Genomic DNA, 19,828 nt, shown 5'->3' with positions numbered 1-19,828 from the left:
GATTAGATACACACCTATTTTTTGATCTTCATTTGATGGAGTCAAAGAGTTCAGAGCAGGGATACAACGTAGTAAAGCACAACCACCTCCCAGCACAATGCCTTCTTCTACAGCGGCTCGTGTTGCATTTAATGCATCGGTTACTCTGTCTTTTTTTTCATTAACTTCAACATCACTGGTTCCACCAACCTGTAGTATTAAAAAAATTGATTTAACAAAACACAGAGCCTAAGGACATGTAATATGTACAAACAACGACCAAAATATCTTAAACAATGGCTGAAACCTCGGTAAATCCAGGGTCAGCCAGAATAGCCTACTCGTATAGCATTTAAAACAGAAAAAAAAAGTAGTACAAAATGGCATAAAAAGTTAGTTTTATTTAGTCAATCTGTAGATAACTTACATTAATATATCCATAATATAAATATAGTCCATGACAAGAAAGTGCAATGTGCTGGAAGAAAAACGCAGTTCAAACCTGCAAGGGAATATCAGGTACGTGAACACGATCAGGAGCAGCTGCAGGTTTCATGCTGTGTGTTTATACAGCGTCAAACCCGCAGCGTCCAGCTGTTACAGCATAGTGGATGGGATCTCTAGAAATCCCACATCCACTATGCGTGCATCAGAGGCTGTGAATCACTCGTGGACACGGACATGCTGCGCGTCTTTCAGGACCTTATGGAGTAGATAGTCTCCACAACAGAAATTTGACCACTAGAATGTATTGAATGGTTCAGGAAACACATGTGGATTTACCTGCGTTCAATAGAATGTAATGCTTTGGACACATCAAAAATTTGCGTCCAAAGCGGTGCCATGTCTGAATTATGGACATAGAGCCAAAAATTTGGTGTGGGCTCCCGCATCATTTTTATAACCAGCAGAGGGAAAGCTGACCACAGGGGGCTGATATTAGTAGCCACGGAAGGGGCCATTAGCCAACAATGTTCCCTGGCTATTAATAGCAGCCCTCAGCTGTTTGTTTAGCTTTCACTGGCTAGATTACAGGAGAACCCCAGAAAAAAATTGAGGCTGGGACAACCTATAAAATCTGACCTGCAAAGGCTAAACTAGACAGCTGTGGGCTGATATTGATAGCCAGGGAAGGGGCCATGGAAACTAACCCTCTAAGTGGCTATTAGTATCACCCCTCAGCAGTCTAAGAAAATGGCGCATCCATAAGATGTGTCAAATCTGGCGCTTAGCCTCCGCTCTTCCCACTGCCCTGTAGCGGTGGCAGTAGGGTAATGGGGTTGGGGTTCACATCAGCATTGTATTGGCGGCTGACATGAAGCTATCTAGTCTATAAAACGCCCCCATTACTAACTGTGCTGTAAAATGGTCACCGCTTTTTCAATAAAAGACACAGCCAGAATAAAGTATACTAATGAAAAAACACACACACGGTTCTACAATTTTCTTCTATTACACGCCTCCGCGAAGCCCTCGATCTCCTGAAAAAGATGTAACATAACAAACAACCTGTAACATCCCTGGCGGCATGCTGGCATGGCTTACCATCTCCCACCATGCAAGACCGCCAACTTAACCATCAGTCCAGGCTGCACACTATGCTCCATTACTTGCTGTGTGCATGTCTCGTCTGATTGCTTAGGACAGCGGCGCTGTTACTTCCTGATTCTTAAAGTTACAGTTTGTGCAGTCCTAATGCGTCCCCAGCCTATTCCTGTGAGTCACTGGATACTTAAACCCCCTCCACCCAGTAGGAGGGGCCTGTAGATAACTCCTACTCGTTGTCTCTGTACTTCTGTTTGTGAGTTGTGTGTCCACTCGCTACTTCATGGCAAGTACCTTGTGTGTATCTGGTTCTGCTTGTCCCATTTCTCTGCCTCCGTATCTACTCTGTTCTACAGTGCTGGCCAAAAGTATTGGCACCACTGCAATTCTGTCAGATAATACTCAGTTTCTTCCTGAAAATGATTGCAATCACAAATTCTTTGGTATTAATATCCTCATTTAATTTGCTTGCAAGGAAAAAACACAAAAGAGAATGAAGCAAAAATCAAATCATTGATCATTTGACAACTCCAAAAATGGGCCAGACAAAAGTATTGGCACCCTCAGCCTAATACCTGGTTGCACAACCTTTAGCCAAAATAACTGCGAACAACTGCTTCCGGTAACCATCAATGAGTTTCTTACAATGCTCTGCTGGAATTGTAGACCATTATTCTTTGGCAAACTGCTCCAGGTCCCTGATATTTGAAGGGTGCCTTCTCCAAACTACCATTTTGAGATCTCTCCACAGGTGTTCTATGGGTTTCAGGTCTGGACTCATTGCTGGCCACCTTAGAAGTCTCCAGTGCTTTCTCGCAAACCATTTTATAGTGCTTTTGGAAGTGTGTTTTGGGTCATTGTCCTGCTGGAAGACCCATGACCTCTGAGGGAGACCCAGCTTTCTCACACTGGGCCCTACATTATGCTGCAAAATTTGTTGGTAGTTTTCAGACTTCATAATGCCATGCACACGGTCAAGCAGTCCAGTGCCAGATGCAGCAAAGCAACCCCAAAACATCAGGGAACCTCCGCCATGTTTGACTGTAGGGCCCGTGTTCTTGTCTTTGAATGCCTCTTTTTTTTCCTGTACACTATGTTGATGCTTTTTCCCAAAAAGCTCTACATTTGTCTCATCTGACCAGAGAACATTCTTCCAAAACGTTTTAGGCTTTCTCAAGTTTTGGCAAACTCCAGCCTGGCTTTTTTATGTCTCTGGGTAAGAAGTGGGGTCTTCCTGGCTATCCTACCATGCAGTCCCTTTTCATTCAGACGCCGACGGATAGTACGGGTTGACACTGTTGCACCATCGGACTGCAGGTTCTTTATCCATCATCCACACAATCTTGCGTTGAAATCTCTCGTCAATTTTTCTTCTCCGTCCACATCTAGGGAGGTTAGCCACAGTGCCATGGGCTTTAAACTTCTTGATGACACTGCACACGGAAGAGACAGGAACATTCAGGTCTTTGGAGATGGACTTGTAGCCTTGAGATTGCTCATGCTTCCTCACAATTTGGTTTCTCAAGTCCTCAGACAGTTCTTTAGTCTTCTTTCTTTTCTCCATGCTCAATGTGGTACACACAAGGACACAGGACAGAGGTTGAGTCAACTTTAATCCATGTTAACTGGCTGCAAGTGTGATTAATTATTGCCAACACCTGTTAGGTGCCATAGGTAAGTTACAGGTGCTGTTAATTACACAAATTAGAGAAGCATCACATGATTTTTCAAACAGTGCCAATACTTTTGTCCACCCCCTTTTTTAGGTTTGGTGTGGAATTATATCCAATTTGGCTTTAGGACAATTCTTTTTGTCTTTTTTCATTGAAGACAAATTAAATGAAGATAATACTAAAGAATTTGTGATTGCAATCATTTTCAGGATGAAACTGAGTATTATCTGACAGAAATGCAGGGGTGCTAATACTTTTGGCCACCACTGTAGCTATCTTCTTGTGCTTCCCAGTCTGTTCCATGTGAATAGAGCCCTGTCCTCCGCACCTGGCAAGGCCCCTAGTCACGCCCCTCCAGGCACTCCTCGGTTCATGGCCCAGTGGGACCACTAACCACGCTCACGCCAGTCAGTCAGTCCAGGCGTGAGCGTAACACAACCGTATCCCTCACCTGTCCGCCGTCAACGACTCAGTCCACAATCACAGCAGAGTGTCCCACAATGAACCAGGTCACTTCTACAGCTGTGACATCAAAAACCACTGATGTCACAGCTGTAGAATACAGCACTGTATACTGACAGGGGTGTAAAATTACCCCCTGTCAGTATACACGCTGCAGGAGGTCACTGGAGTTCACCAGCTGAAGATCAGCTGATGAGCCACGGTGAGCTTACCACCCTGGGAAGATTCTTGCAATCAGCTGATCAATCACGAGACAGATCAGCTGATTACCGGCGCCAGCAATCAGCTGATGGTCATGTGACCATCAACTGATTGCCGCCGGCACTGATCAGCTAATGGTCATGTGACCATCAGCTGACCGCTGACGTCACCGATCAGCTGATTGTCGCGTGACCATCAGGTGATTGGTGACGTCAGCAAAGGTTCTGGCAGCACGGTACACAGCTGGGAGCGACAAAGGTGTGGGGGGGGGGGGGGGTTTGCCGCACATGCGAGTATGCATGTTTTATTTTTTTATCTTTTTATTTTTTTTACTGTGGGCACACGGGCTGGGAAGAGTAGACTGCTGCTCCTCCCATCCACGCTGCTTTCGCTGTTATCAGAGAGCAGCGGTCGGATGACAGGAGTAGCAGCCTCCTCTCTCGACCAGGGTACCACCCGCAGCTTTAATCTGGCATGATTTCGCGGCTATTGATTTTCATTGAAATGTAGAAAATCCGTATATATATATATATATATATATATATATATATATATATATATATATATATATATATATATATATATATATATATATATATATATATATATATATATATATATATATATATATATATACACACATGTGGGCGACAAATCGCGGCAGAATCGCGCTAGAAATGGTCCTGCTGCGTTTCTTGCCGCAATGGTAATCCGGAGCGGAAATTTGCAATACATGGCAGATCTATTAACAAGTGGTTTTAATGTGTTTCTGTAGCTGAAAAACGGCCGCGGAAACGCATTAAAAAAAAAGCATTGTGTGCACATAGCCTCACGAATAAGAGAACAGACAGCAACCCCCAACATGATGTCTGGGTTGATGCAGAAGTCACAATCCATGCCAACACACATTCAAGCAGCAGCAAACCATCAAAATGCCCACAAAGCGATCATGGCGTGATGATAATAGCTTGGGCAACCAGAGGCCAAGTAATCGTTATTGGGTCTGCCAGCTACTGTGGTCTGTTAGTCCTAGCCATAAGAGAAGCCTGACATGCCTTATGGCAGTATAAAACGGACAAATCTGATCACTGCATTACAGAAGTACTTCAGTGTATTATAGTAATGATCAAATTGTAAAAATGATCCCCCAGTGGGACTAGGTACAATTTATTTTTTTTTTTTTTAAAACAGTATCTTTTTATTTAGTTTTAAGAAAAGAAACAGTGTATACAATACTTTATACTGACAAACAAACAATGAAGTCTATATAGGAAATGAACCTACAGAAAACAATACAACATAACATACAGGGCTGGTTTCAACAGATTTCAAGGATTACATACATTAATGACTACTATTGAATTAAAGTAATATTTTCTGGATGATTCAACCAAACCTTCCAATTAACATTGAAAACTCGTAACTTATTTTTTGTGTGATATTTTTTCAAAAGCACAAGTTTTATTTACCAACTGTATTATCTCTTGGAAGGAATACCTGGGGATTTCCAATATCTTGTAAGTAGTGTTGAGCGAGCACCAAAATACTCGGATGCTCGAAGCTCGGGTCGAGCAATGAGCCCAATATTAGTTTATGGCAGACCCGAGCATTCTTGCGGCGGCACCACCGGCAGTCTGTAGAAAGCCTAAAAAGTGCCCAAAACGATAGTGACAGTGCTCAAATGACACGGGGACAGCATGGGGATTGCTCCAGGAAGCATTTCTGACCCCCAGGTCACTGCTGTCAACAACATGGTCAGAGGTATTAAGCCACTTTTACGGACTCACAATAAAACGTTCAAAAATGAAAAACTGTTTTCCTGTGACATATGTTAAGGAACATCCTTTCCAGGGTAAAGACTTGTGTAGAAGGTAAAATAAATAATCAAAAACAAAAATGGTCCTCCACACCTTGGGCTATGTTCACAAGTAGCATTTTTTATGCGTTTTTTGCACTTTTGTATTGCTTTCAACCGTGACAAATGCATTCACCGGGAAATGTGATTTTAACATTTTACAACCTTACCTGGCCATGTGCTGTGTGACACATGCATACAGTGCTGAAAAGACATGGGAACAGCATGGGGAAAACCCCTGGAAGCATCTGACACCCAGGTAACTGCCTAGAAGTGTGCCCATCAGAAGTGATCCTTGCCGCATCAGAAAATGCAGACTTACAACTATCCCCGTGCAAGTCCTTGTCCCAGGGCAGTGTTAAATTGTACCTCCCCCATTCCTTGCAATGCAAGCACAAATATGCAGCCAACCACCCACCCACCCAGCCGCAGGCTGCAATACTATACTGCTAGCTTGCACTTGAAATGGGGCCTTTTAGTTTGGAGGAGGCCGAAGCTGTCCACTACCTCATGGCTGCGTTGGCGCCGAGGTCTCCATATTCAGTACCCTGCCGCCACTATTTGTCCCGGGAACCTTCCCCACACTTTTCTTAGCCTGGCCTGCTTTAGGGCAGCACTGGACGAGCCCACCAGACAACCAGAGACTCCTCCGGTGGGACCTGGCTTCTCCATCAGGGGAGTTGAGTGTCAAAGTGAGGAGCATGATGATGATAGAAGATAGGATCTGTTTTGTTTACTTGGGATGCAAGCGTAAGTGTGCAGCCTGCCACCCACCCCCAGGCTGCAATACCATACTGCTAGCTTGCATGCACATGAAATGAGGCCTTTTAGGCTTGTGGAGGCAGACGCCGGCCACCATGTCATGGCTGCATCGGCAGCCTGGTATCCATACTCAGTCCCCAGCCGCCCCTATTTGTCCCGGTGCGCCTTATACACAAGCGCGCATACCAAAACATTACATGTGCCCTCCACAGTGCATTTAGTGGGAACGACAGCCTAACCACAAACACGTGGACAAGTGAATGTGGCCAGGGATGGTCCATCTCACTGACGCCTTCACACTGGGTTAATATTGTGTAAGCCGGGACACAGTTGGACACTGGGATGCAACACGTCCTCCAGACATAGAGGATTGCGGGTCCTGGGTCAATCAGGCTTCAATACAAAGTTCAGAAGGTAGACAGCAGCAGTGGTCAGCCTCCTACACAACGAGAAAATTATTCATGATCATTCATGAGGCCATCCATTTCCTTAGCTTTCTGTTCCTTGGAATGCAAGCGCATGTATGTAGTAGCGGCTAGGCCTGAGGTGGTCAGCGTTTTGGCGCATATCCTACCTCCGAGGATTGCTGGATGTTTTCCTGCTACAATCCAAGTTCTATGACTCCCGTTAAAACAAAGCTTCAGGTGATGAATGATGGATGAGGTGGTGGCAATGGAGAAAGAGCAGGAGGAACAGGGACCATTCACATCAATATCAGGCCAGACAACCACACATGTCTTGTAGGATATGTTTCTGTACCAAAAGGAGCAGTTCGGCTACACAGTTATAGAGCATACACAGTGAGTGCAATGCCTACCAAAAATTTCGAAGCACTCCAATGCCCCTTGGAAGTAACATGGAGGTCAGAGGGCCTTAACTAAACCGTTTTTTCCATTTATAGCAACTGGGTCTCCTGTACACTGTTGGCCTAAGCAGTGAATGGAAGGCTTTCCAAAAATTATGAGGAACTGCAATGCCCCTTGAAACAGACGTGGATTACAGCATACTAAAAACCTTCTACCCATTATTGGGGATTGGGTCTCCCTTAGTGTTCGCCTATGCATTGAAAAGCAACAGCTGACTAAAATTAGGAGGCAATGCAATGCCCCTTGGAAGAGTGGTGGAGGTCCCAGTGGAATAAAAAGACAATATCAATGACCATTGGAAGAGACATGGAGGTCACAGTAGCTTAACAAGACGGTTTTAATGGCCCTTACAAGAGCCATGCAGTACAGCATATTAAAAATATTATTCCCATTATTGGGGAGTGGGTCTCCCATAGTCTTTGCCTATGCCTTCCAAGCAAAAGCTGCCAAAAATTAGGATGGAGGAACTTGTAATGCTGACAACACGGATCACGGTCACCATGGTGGTATAGTGGTGGTGGAGGCTGAGGATAAGGAGAAGAGCAAAAAACAGCCAAAATTAGGTAGCATATACCCATGTGTGGGTGTGAAGCGGTGCATGGGAATACACCTCCTGAAACAACACAGTGGATTTGACTATGTTACTCTGCTGCATTTGGTGGTGATGAGAAGTCTGGCCCAATCCAGCCCTTGTTCATTTTGATAAGGGTCAGCTTGTCAGCATTGTCAGTTGACAGGCGAGTGCGCTTATCCGTTATAATTCCCCCACCGGCACTAAAAACACGCTCCGATAACACGCTAGCGGCAGGGCAGGCCAGGACCTCCAAGGCGTACAGAGCTAGTTCATTCCAAGTGTCCAGCTTGGACACCCAATAATTAAAAAGCACAGAGGAATCACGGAGGACGCTGGTATGGTCGGCAAGGTACTCCCTCACCATCTTTTGAAACTTTCCACTCCTTGTGAGTACCCCGCGCCTCAGGGCCTGTAAGCTGGGCGGGTCGCAGAAAACTGTGCCAGAACATTGACAGTGTTCCCCTGCCTCTGCTGGATTGGAGTTGCGTCTCTCTCGCCTGTACGTCTTGGTTGGGCAACGAACTGTGACCTCTGCTGCTAGCGTGTTCAGATGGGAATTTTTTTTAACCGTTCTGCAGCAAGGGCCTTCTGGTACTGCCCCATTTTTGTAGACCTCTCCACCTCAGGAATAAGCGTGAAAGTTCTCCTTGTAGCAGGGGTCTAAAAGTGTCACCAACCAGTAATGACTGTCACCCAACATTTTGACAACGCGAGGGTCACGGTTAAGGCAGTGTAACAAAGTCAGCCATGCATGCCAGACTAGTAGCAGGCAAGACTTCCGTGTCCTCACCAAGATCACGACTGACCATGCTCTCCTCCTCCTCCTCCCCCCTGTCCTGAGGCCACCCACGCTGAACCAACGGTATGACAGTTGTACAAGTACAGTCTACAGCGCATAATACAAGCTCCTGTTCTTCCTCCTCCTCAACCTCTTCCTCATTGTCCCCTCATGCATGTTGGGAAGAGATGAGGCTGGGCTGTGTGTAATCGACGTGGACGTTGATGCTGTTTCTTGAGAAACTGCCATAACAAGTGAAGACTGAGAGGAGGGGGCATCTTTGCATGCAGTATGGACAGGGGATTGCCTTGCACACACAACAGGGGGTTCTATTGCACGCACAACAGCGGAAGAAGCAGTGGTGACACCCGCTGACACTGGTCGTGTACCCTGGGGTTGGCCCCCAAAGTCGGGTGCTTTGCTGACATGTGCATGATCATGCTGGTGGTGGTCAGGCTGGTAGATTTGTCACCCCTGCTGATGCTGGCATGGCAGGTGGTACAAATGACCTATTTGGGGTTATCAGCAGAGTCTTTAAAAAAATTCCAGACTCTGGAAGACCTACAGGTTGTACTGGCAACGTCCCTCGTGTTGGTGTTACGGGGAACTGTTGCCCGCCTTCTGTCTGCTGCCAGCACACTGATTCTTCCTGCCTGTTGTGGTACTCTGCCTCCCTCACCATGTGTGCTGCTGGCCTCGCTCTGCATGTCCTCCTGCCACGTTGGGTCAGTTACTAGATCATCCACCACCTCCTCCTCTTCCACTTGCGCACCACGATGCTCCTCCTCACTTCCTGGCAATTGTGTCTCGTCATCGTCCACCTCTTGTGACAAATTGCCAGCTGTTCAAATATTTGGGCATCGCTACATGGGATCTCCTCTTCCACCACTTCAAGCGGAGCAGGCGAGGGGCACAAATCTGGAAATGGACCAGTGAACAGCTCTTCAGAGTGTCCAAGTGTGGGATCAGTTGCTGTCTGACGACACTCGGCATGGTGGGAGGAAGGAGCATCAGGGTGAGGAGGAGTATGCGGTCGAGACTCACGGCTACTAAGAGTTGACTGTGTGGAAGACAGACCGGAGGTGGTGGTGAGCAAGTAACTGGAAGTATTATCTGCTATCCAATTAATAACCTGTTCACACTGATCAGTTAGCAATACTGGTGCTGTTCCGTGCTTCCCTAGTAATTCGGTCAAGAACTGGGAGCGAGAAGATGTGGCTGTTGGTTGTGGCACATTTTCACCTCGGCCACGGCCCCGTCCTCTGCACGCACCATCACCAGAACGTCCAGTTCCACGTCCCTTACCCACTGTAAATGAAGTAAAATAGCTTAAACTCGCACTATCAATGGCAAAAGGGTAATAAAAAGGAGATTAGAACAGTGAAAGAGGAAAACCACAGTTCTAGTTCTCTGGCCTACCCCAGAATCTTTTAAACAGATATATTTGTGTCTGAACAGTCAGCGAAACAAACTGTTTTTTATGGAAAAAAGGCAAAAAAGTGGATAATACAGAGATTTGAACCATGGAACTGCAAAACCACAGTTCTAGTTATCTGGCCGAAACCAGACTCTTTTAAGCAGATATATTTGTGTCTGAACACTCACAGACACACTCAATTTTTTTATTTTTTGGGGGGTAAAAATAAAAGGTTAATAAGACGGGTTTTTGTACAGTCTGAGGGGAAAAAAAAAAAAAAGAGGATTTAGATGGAAAAAAAAAAAAAAAAAAGGATTTTTCCTGGCCCCCGAGACCTGGGGCTAAGTCTAGCAATTTGACCAGCAGGAGCACACAGGACTGTAATGCAGTGTTTGTTGGTATAACCACTGCATCTCCTATACAGCCTGCCTGATATCTGGGATGAAAATTAGTCCTGAGGAGGATTGTTTGATTTTGCAGGCTTTAGAGACCTTTCACTACCTATTTCGCAGTATAAATCTCTCCCTAGCTCAGCAGCACTCTTCCTACACTGTCTGATACGGAGTGACTGTGTCCAAGATGGCGGAGCCCGGTTTTAAATACTTGAGGTGACGCTGTGCGGCCAGCCGATCACTGTAATGCCCACAATCAACATGGCTGCGGCATTACAGTGACTGGCTGGCAATCCCTGCATGTTCATTGGCTCTGTAAAGAGCGTCAAACATGCAGGGCGGAGACCTGAACTCCCGCCCGAGTAACCCGAAAATGCTCGGCGCTCGCAGAACATCCCGAGTAGTGAGATGCTCGGGTGAGTACCGAGCAGTGTCGAGCATGCTCGCTCAACACTACTTGCAAGCGCTATTTTAGTGGCTAGAAGAATATGTGAGGCAATTACTTTACCACTGGAGGGAATAGAATGTATATCTAACAAAAGTAATGCTAAAGAAGGAGATGGTTTTATTGTTTGGTGGAGTAGAGAAGAGATCCGGTGAAAAGTAAAGGACAAGGTGGAAGTGATTACTGAACAGCTCTATAATTTGTGAATTGACCCCTTCGCAACCCTGGGATTTTCTGTTTTTGCATTTTCGTTTTTTGAGCCCCTTGTTCCCAGAGACATAGCGTTTTTTAATTTTTGGTCTATATGGCCGTGTGAGGGCTTATTCTTTGCGGGACGAGTTGTACTTTTCAACGCCATTACTAGTTTTACCAAACTGTGTACTGGAAAACGGGAAAAAAACTTCCAAGTGCGGAGAAATTACAAAAAAAGTTCAATACCACAGATTTTTTTAAAAATATTTTTTACCACGTTCACTGAAAGCTAAAACTGACCTGCCATTGTTATTCTCCAGGTCATTATGAGTTCGTAGACACCAAACGTGTATAGGTTCTTTTTTATTTAAGCGGTGAAAAAAAAACCAAAGTTTTCTAAAAAAAATTCTTTTTAAAAAAATGGCGCCATTTTCCGAGACCCATAGTGCCTCCATTTTTCGGGATCTGGGGCCTGGTTAGGGCTTATTTTTTGCACACCCAGCTGATGTTTTTATTAATACCATTTTTGGGTAGATCCGATGTTTTGAACGCCCGTTATTGCATTTTATTGCAATGTTGTGGCGACCAAAAAAACGTAATTCTGGTGTTTAGAATTTTTTTCTCATTACGCCATTTATGGATCGGATTAATTATTTTTTATATTGATAGATAGGGCGATTCTGAACGCGGCGATACCAAATATGTGTATGTAGGGTTTATTTTTTATTATTTTATTTTTAATGGGGCAAAAGGGGGGTGATTTAAACTTATATTTTTTTATATTTTTAAAAACATTTTTTTTAAACTTTTTGCTTGCTTCTATAGCCTCCATAGGAGACTAGAAGCAGGAACTGTCCGATCGCCTCTGCTACATACAGAGGACCAGTAGATCCCCTGTATGCAGCAGAAATGCTCCTGTACTATGACCGCCGACCACTAGGTGGCGCTCATAGTAATCTTTACATGACAACCACTTTGGTCTGCTGCAGACCCAGGGTTGTCATGACCACCCATCGGTGACCAGCGATCACGTGACGGGGTCACCGATGGGCGGGGCTAAGGCTGCGCTTCAGGCGCGTCAATGTTAAATGCCACTGTCAGATTGACAGCGGCATTTAACATGTTAACAGCCTCGGGTGGATCGCAATTCCACCCGTGGCTGTTGCGGGCACGTCAGCTGTAATAATCAGCTGACATGTGCCCGGTTCAGTGCGGGCTCAGCGCAGTAGCCCTCACTGAACCGAGGGTGATGGCCTGGGGCGTATTAAAACGCCCTGGGTCGGTAAGGGGTTAAATTATATCTAAAAGTTTTAGGCCCCCTTTATTGGATGAAACATTTGAAAAAGAGTTGATATTAATCCTGAGTTAACCATTCCTACGGAGATGGGAAAATGTTGTAGTGCGTGCCGAATTTGCAAGCATGCTTGCGCTCTGCAGTGTCTCTGAAGGATGACAAGCTGGATGGCAGCGCTCAGCTGCGATCCAGCCTATCATCTCTATGGAATCCCAGCGTGGGAGAATTCTCCTGCTCAAGCGCTGAACGCAGGACAATTCTCCCACGCTGTCAGTGAAATGCATGAGGTGAGCTGAGTTCATTGGACATGAACTCTGCTCATCTGGATGCCGTCACAGCGAGACACTGAGGAGCTTCACTTAGGAGCTTCTCAGAGTCTGTGGCATGGCAAGCTGGATGGCAGAGTTCTGCTGCGATCCAGCCTGTCATGTCAATGTAGCAGAGCTGAAGCTGTCCAGGGAACCATGGAAAGGTATGGATGAGGTTGCTTTATTATTTTACTTTTATTGCAGAAGACATTGGCTTCAGCTGGAATGAGCGATATGGTAAGTAGGGTTTAATTTAGAACATTAAAGGAATGTGTCTTTATTTCAATTAAAGGACTTTATTCTGGGTGTTTGTGTTTTGTTTGTTTTTTTAACTTGGACTATGGGGTTAGTAATGGGGGTGTCTTAAAGACACCTCTCCATTACTAACCTGGGCTTGATGTCAGCTGGCATTATAAGCGGACATCAACGCCAACCCTATTACCCCATTGCCACCGCTACAGGGCAGTGGGAAGAGCGAGACTAAGTGCCAGAATTGGCACATCCTATGGATGCGCCATTTCTGGGGCGGCAGACGGCTGGTGTTTCTAGCCAGGGAGGGGGCCAATATTCATGGCACCCTTCCTGGGCTATTAATATCAGCCCCCAGCTGTCTGACTAGCCTTTGCTAGCTATTAAAACAGGGGGGACCCCATGTCTTTTTTTCTTTTTTTGGGTCCCCCATTTTAATAGCTAGTAAAGGCTAGGTGTTCAGCTGGGGGCTGATATTAGTAGCCTAGGAAGCTCTGAGGGTATTACCCCCTTCCAAGGCTTCAAACATCTGTCCCAGCCATCTGCTTAACCTCCGCTTGAGACTAAAATTACGGGGAACCCCAAGCCAATTTTTTTTTTAATAAATCCTTTATTTTAACACTAAATGACAAGTACAGTAACCAACACTATCACTGTACTTCTTATATATGTGACTGACATGTTTCTATCTATCTAATCTATGTGTGATGCTCTATTCTTTCTGTTCTAAATTGTCGGGTACCGATGATGAATTGCCGGCCGGCTTTTTTAAAGAGACGGGTGCATGAAAATCGGAGGGCATTAGTGTATTCCAAGTGCCCTGCTATGTTTTTCATGCACCCTCCTATATACCCTGTCTGCCTGTCTGCCTATATATTCTGCCTGCCTGACGTTTAATTGAGAATTGTTTCCATCGATTTGGGCAATTTTTTGACCTTCTGCAGTCCGCCTAGGTGAGGGGGGGGGCGCCAGCCAGAAAAATGCTCGAGTTCCCCATAGACTTACATTGGGCTCGTTGCTCGGGTCGAGAACCTGAGTATTCCAATGTGCTCGACCAGAGCTTCGAGCACCCGAGCATTTTAGTGCTCGCTCATCACTAGTTAAGACCATTAACATTCATCGAACATATCTTAGTCACCATTTTTATAATTAGGAAAATGCTGAAGCCAGATAAAATCTGTGACCAACCATATACAAATGTGCAACATCAACACCATTTTTCCCAAAATCCATCAAAATCTCAGAATTAGCCTGTATGTAAAAGAGAAAATAAAAATACAAAACATTAATTTGACCAACATTAACAATTAAGTAGCAGATCAACTAAAAGGATCAACTTATTCTCTGCGACTGACTAGTCAGCAACCCAGAAAGGGGGAAAAGTTCTGCCGGATTGGCTGGATAAGTTACAGGACTCTCTCTCTGCCCAGACGAAGAAGATTCTATCATTCAGCACTTAGACTTGTTTTTAGTTGAAGAAAGTTGCCAGCTGGTTTCCATGAATTGTGGGTGGGGTCTGTTAGGACGAGTGGGTTCTATTAGTGTAAAGTTGCAGTTACGCATGAGCTTTTCTCCTTCAAAAGGAAGTAAGCGTGTGCCACTCTCCTCTGTAATTTATGAGAAGCTTCAGTGGGAAACCCCATCTATATGTCACTTCCCTTTCTCTCAGAGTCAAAGTGATGGGAGTCAATCTGCGGAAATGGAGAGTCGCTGCTGAAACATCTGCAAAGATTATAATTTGTTGATAAAGGTGTGGGAGTTCTCCCTTTTTTCTAGAAAAGAGTAGGAGGTCTTCCCAAGACTTCTCTGGGTGTTGATTCAGGTAGAAGTTTTGGAAGCTGGACCCTGTAAATTCTGTCAATAATGGTGTCCATTGGGGAACAGTTAGGGATAGCTGCTTTAATCAGACCTTGAAGGAATCCCCTCAGTTCTTGAGGAGGCACATCTTCTGGTATCCCTTGCAATTTTACATTGTTTCGCCGAGAGTGATCAACTAAATCCAGTAGTTTAGTTTGTATGGCTTCCAGTTCGTCTAAAAGTTCATTATGTGCATCTATCAGCTTGTTGTGTGACTTGGCAGTCTCCCATTTTGTTTTCCATGTGAGATACTCTCTTACCTAGTTCCTTAGAGTTTGTATAGGCAATAATAGAGTGGCAAAGTCCTTCTGCATAGAACTGCTGAAAGCAATCAGCATATCTCTAAGTAAGTTGCCTGTTGCTCGTTCATCTGATGTGCTGAACTGAACCAGTGCTATTGAAGTACTAGATGAAGCAGAGCTAGATGTCGCCCCTGCTGATGCTTGTAGCTCCTCCTCCAGCCCCTTTCTGTGTGAAGCTAGGTTAACTGTGGGAGAGGAAATTTCCCTCTTCCTCCGCAACGGGACTACATCCTCCTCCATGTATGCCAGGGGACTACATCTTGAACCCGGTGATTTTGCTGAGGGGAGGGACCCAGGGGTCCTGTACTCGCTGCAGGCAGGGAGTGCAACTCCACTGGAGATGTCCAGGTTACAGGGGGAAACACGCCATCAGCAGAGACAAGGCTGTGAATGGAGGTCTTGGTGCCATCTTTGCTCTGGTCTTCGGTGAAGTAAAAATCCAATTTTCTTTGTTTGTTCCAATTTTCCTTTACCTTGGGATGAGCCCTAAAACGTAGAATGAATGCTGCATATGTTGCTGAACAGGCTGTGGGTGAGAGGGAGCTCAGTACTCACACATCTATGTTATTCTGTTGCCAGGCCACGCTCCCCTCACTAGGCACAATTTAAAAAAAAAAAAAAAAGTTCAATAATAATTTTAAAAGCAAAGTAATGATAGAAGAAATAGTATTCTTCATTAACCGGATCCCGACCGCCCACTGTAGATAAACGTCGGCGCTTGATGGGCTCTGTGCAGCGCCGACGTTTAAAAACGGTGGGTGGTCTCGCAGCGCTCAGGACCCCCAGGGTCCCGCAAGCGCTGCGATTCCGGTGCAGAGCGTTAGCTCTGACAGGGAACATCATCGGGACCTGATTAGATCCCAGGTCCCAGTGATGTTAACCCTTTGCTGTCTTCTATATGCTGCTATCTACAGTGATCGCGGAATATAGGAGACAGCAGGAGGAGAGGGGGTCGTCTTACTTACCTCTCCGAAGACCTCCGAGTCCTTCCAGGACCTGGGGTTGCTATGGCAGCTGGAGGTCACATGACCGCCTCCAGCTCTGCCATATATGGTGTCCTGTCTGGCTCAGCTGCAGCTGAAGCCAGGCAGGAGACTCTGACTGAAACAGTCAGGGAAGATCTCATGTAATGTAATGTAATATATGTCTATTACATTACATGAGATCAGTGATCAGAAAAATAAAAATTAATGTCCCATACAGGGACTAAGAAAAAATGTAAAAAAAAAGTTAAAAAAAAGTTTTTTTTGTTTTTTTTTATAGTTTAAAAATCACAAAATAAAAATAAATAAATAAAATATTAAATCAATAAATCCATATATTTTTACAAAACCAAAAAAAGTACACATATTTGGTATCGCCGCGTCCGAAACAACCCGAGCTATAAAACTGTCACACTAATTAACTCCTTCTGTGCACACCGTAATAATAAATAAAAATCGGAGCAAAAAAAAATGCTTTTTCATCATATCGCCAAACAAAAAGTGGAAAAAAATGCGATCAAAAAACAAAATAGAAATAAAAATGGTACCGCTGAAAACGTCATCTTGTTCCGCAAAAAAGCCGCCATACAGCTTCATCAGCCGAAAAATAAAAAAGTTATAGCGCTCAGAATAAAGCAATGCAAAAAAAATATTTTTTTCTATAAAATTGTTTTATTGTGTAAAAGCGCCAAAACATTAAAAAAAATACAGTAAGGTAGTATCGCTGTAAACGTACTGACCCGAAGAATAACGCTGCCTGATCACTTTTACCACACGCAGAGCGGCATAAAAAAAAAACTCAAAAAACAATTCCTAAATAGTTTGTTTGTTAATTTTACTTCCCAAAAAACGGAATAGAAAGCGATCAAAAAATGTCACGTACCCAAAAATGGTACCAATAAAAATGTCAACTCGTCCCGCAAAAAACAAGCCGTCACATGACTCGGTCGGCCGAATATGGAAAAATTATAGCTCTCAAAATATGGTGATGCAAAAACTAGATTTTGCAAAAAAAAGCGTCTTTTAGTGTGTGACAGCTGTCAGTCATAAAAGCCCGATATAAATCTGGTATCTCTGTAATCGCACTGACACGAAGAATAAAGTAATCTAATCAGTTATATCACACTACGAACGGCGTAAAAAATAAATAAAACCAATTCTTCACCTGCTACTGATTTGTTTATTATGTCTCCCATAGATCCCAGTAAGGCTCTGCCCACATTTATCCTGTGCTCTGCGCTGAGCACTTACACCAGAGTTTCCGTGTAAATCTCTGAAATACATGATTCAGCCGGAACCCATGACGGAAGATTCCCTGTAATGAGGCAGATATAGGCCACTGTGGACGCCGTCTAGCCTGGGATCCCACGGTGTCATTTGTTTTAGGCGTGCATAAAAGTGCGGTTGGCCACAGTTTTGTGCACTTCTGAAAAAAAGGACACCGCTAAACAGAGGCCAGACGGAGTCCAGAGTAACTCTGCTGCCTCATTACAGTGAATGGATCCTGCAGGGGTTTCATCTGAATTACATCACTTGGAAATTTAGATGGAAACCCCGATGTAAGTACTCAGCCTAGAGCGCCGGATAAATGTTACGTAAAATGTTCCCAATAAAAGCTTCAACTCCGTCCTCAAAAAAAGCTAGTCCCCACTCAGGTCCGTCATCTGTTAAAAATATAAGGGACTTCCAAGTTACTGGTAGCAGAAAGGCTCTGGAAAAGCAAAATGACCCTTGCCCCCCAAAAGAAATTCAGTAAATTTTGTGCTCCCAAATCCAAATGCCTATTCTACAATAATTTGTTCTCCAATTGTCAAATAGCGCTCCGTCCCCCCCAGATCTCACCGTATGGCTAAGCGGTACGATACAGCCACATATGGGGTATTGACACTTTTAGAAGAAATTGTGTGACACATTTCGGCACCATTTTTACCCATTGCCCTGTGTGAAAATGTAAAATCTGAGGGTAAAACATTTTTTTGTGGTAAAAATATAATTGTGCTTTTTTCACTGCCCAATGGTATAAATTTAAAAATTAAAAAATACTCACTACTTCCCTAGATGAATTCCTTGAGAGGTGTAGTTTATAAAATGGGGTCACTTGTGGGGGTTTCTGCTGTTTTGGCATGTCAGCGACTCTTCAAATGTGACATGGTGTCTGCTGCCTATCCCAGCCAACATAGCGCTCCTTTCTCTTCCGAACCCTGCCATACACCAAAGCAGTGGTTTTCCCCCACATATGGGGTATCGGCGTACTCAGGAGAAATTGTACAACAAATTTCATGGTGCAATTTATCCTGTTACCCTTATGATAATGCAAAATTAGGGAATGAAAAACATTTTTTATGGGAAAAATGTGAAAATTTTATTTTTACGGCTCAATATTATAAACTTCTGTGAAGCAGCTGGGGGTGCAAGGTGCTCACCACACATCTAGATAAGTTCCCTAAGGGGTCTAGTTTCCAAAATGGTGGCACTTGAGGGGGGTTTCCACTGTTTAGGCACATCAGGAGCTCTCCAAACGCAACATGGCATCTGCTAATTATTCAAACAAATTTTACATTCAAAAAGACTAATGGCTCTCCTTCCCTTTCAAACCCTGCCGTGCGCCCAAACAGTAATTTGCCTCCACATATGGGGTATCGGCGTGTTCAGGAGAAATTGCACAACAAATTTCATGGTGCAATTTATCCTGTTACCCTTATGATAATGCAAAATTAAGGGATGAAACACGGTTTTGTGGGAAAAATGTGAAAATTTTATTTTTGCAGCTCAATATTATAAACTTCTGTGAAGCACCTTGGGGTTCAAGGTGCTCACCACACATCTAGATAAGTTCCCTAAGGGGTCTAGTTTCCAAAATGGTGTCACTTGTGCCGGGTTTCCACTGTTTAGGCACATCAGGAGCTCCCCAAATGCAACATGGCGTCTGCTAATTATTCAGACAAATTTTACATTCAAAAGGTCAAATGGCGCTCCTTCCCTTCCGAACCCTGCAGTGCGCCCAAACAGTGTTTTTCCCTCACATATGGGGTATCAGCACGCTCAAGAGAAATTGCACAAAAAAATTTGGGGTCCATTTTTTCCTGTTACCCCTGTGAAAATAAAAAAATTGGGTCTAAAGTAACATTTTTGTGAAAAAAGTTAAATGTTAATTTTTTTCTTCCACATTCCAAAAATTCCTGTGAAGCACCTGAAGGGTTAATAAAGTTCATGAATGTGGTTTTGAGCACCTTGAGGGGTGCAGTTTTTAGAATGGTGTCACTTTTGGGTATTTTCTGTCATAAAGACCCCTCAAAGTGACTTCAAATATGATGTGGTCCCTAAAAAAATGTTTTTGTTAATTTTGTTGGAAAAATGAGAAATCGCTGGTCAACTTTTAACCCTTATAGCTCCCTAACAAAAAAAAATTTTGGTTCCAAAATTGTGCTGATGTAAAGTAGACATGTGGGAAATGTTATTCATTAACTATTTTGTGTGACATATCTCTCTGATTTAAGGGCATGAAAATTCAAAGTTTGAAAATTGCAAAATTTTTGCCAAATTTCCGATTTTTTCACAAATAAACGCAAGTGATATCGAAGAAATTTTACCACTATCATGAAGTACAATATGTCATGAAAAAAACAATCTCAGAATCAGGGGAATACGTTGAAGCGTTCCAGAGTAATTACTTCATAAACTGACAGTGGTCAGA

General features: G+C 44.1%; 1 protein-coding gene across 1 annotated transcript in view; it reads right to left on the bottom strand.

Moving 5' to 3' along the window:
* HSPD1 (heat shock protein family D (Hsp60) member 1) overlaps positions 1-19,828 on the bottom strand; it is a 182,750-nt gene that overhangs the window by 43,258 nt on the left and 119,664 nt on the right. The window contains exon 10 of the mRNA XM_073647951.1: positions 15-189. Within this exon, the coding sequence (XP_073504052.1) occupies positions 15-189 (175 nt within the window). The remainder of the gene's footprint in view (positions 1-14; positions 190-19,828) is intronic.

The sequence above is a fragment of the Phyllobates terribilis genome, unplaced genomic scaffold (assembly GCF_046119375.1).
Source record: "Phyllobates terribilis strain yellow unplaced genomic scaffold, ASM4611937v1 Scaffold_9__5_contigs__length_417890890, whole genome shotgun sequence".
Taxonomy (NCBI): domain Eukaryota; kingdom Metazoa; phylum Chordata; class Amphibia; order Anura; family Dendrobatidae; genus Phyllobates; species Phyllobates terribilis.
Note: the sequence above shows the minus strand (reverse complement) of the source record. Positions and strands in the feature narration are given on the sequence as shown.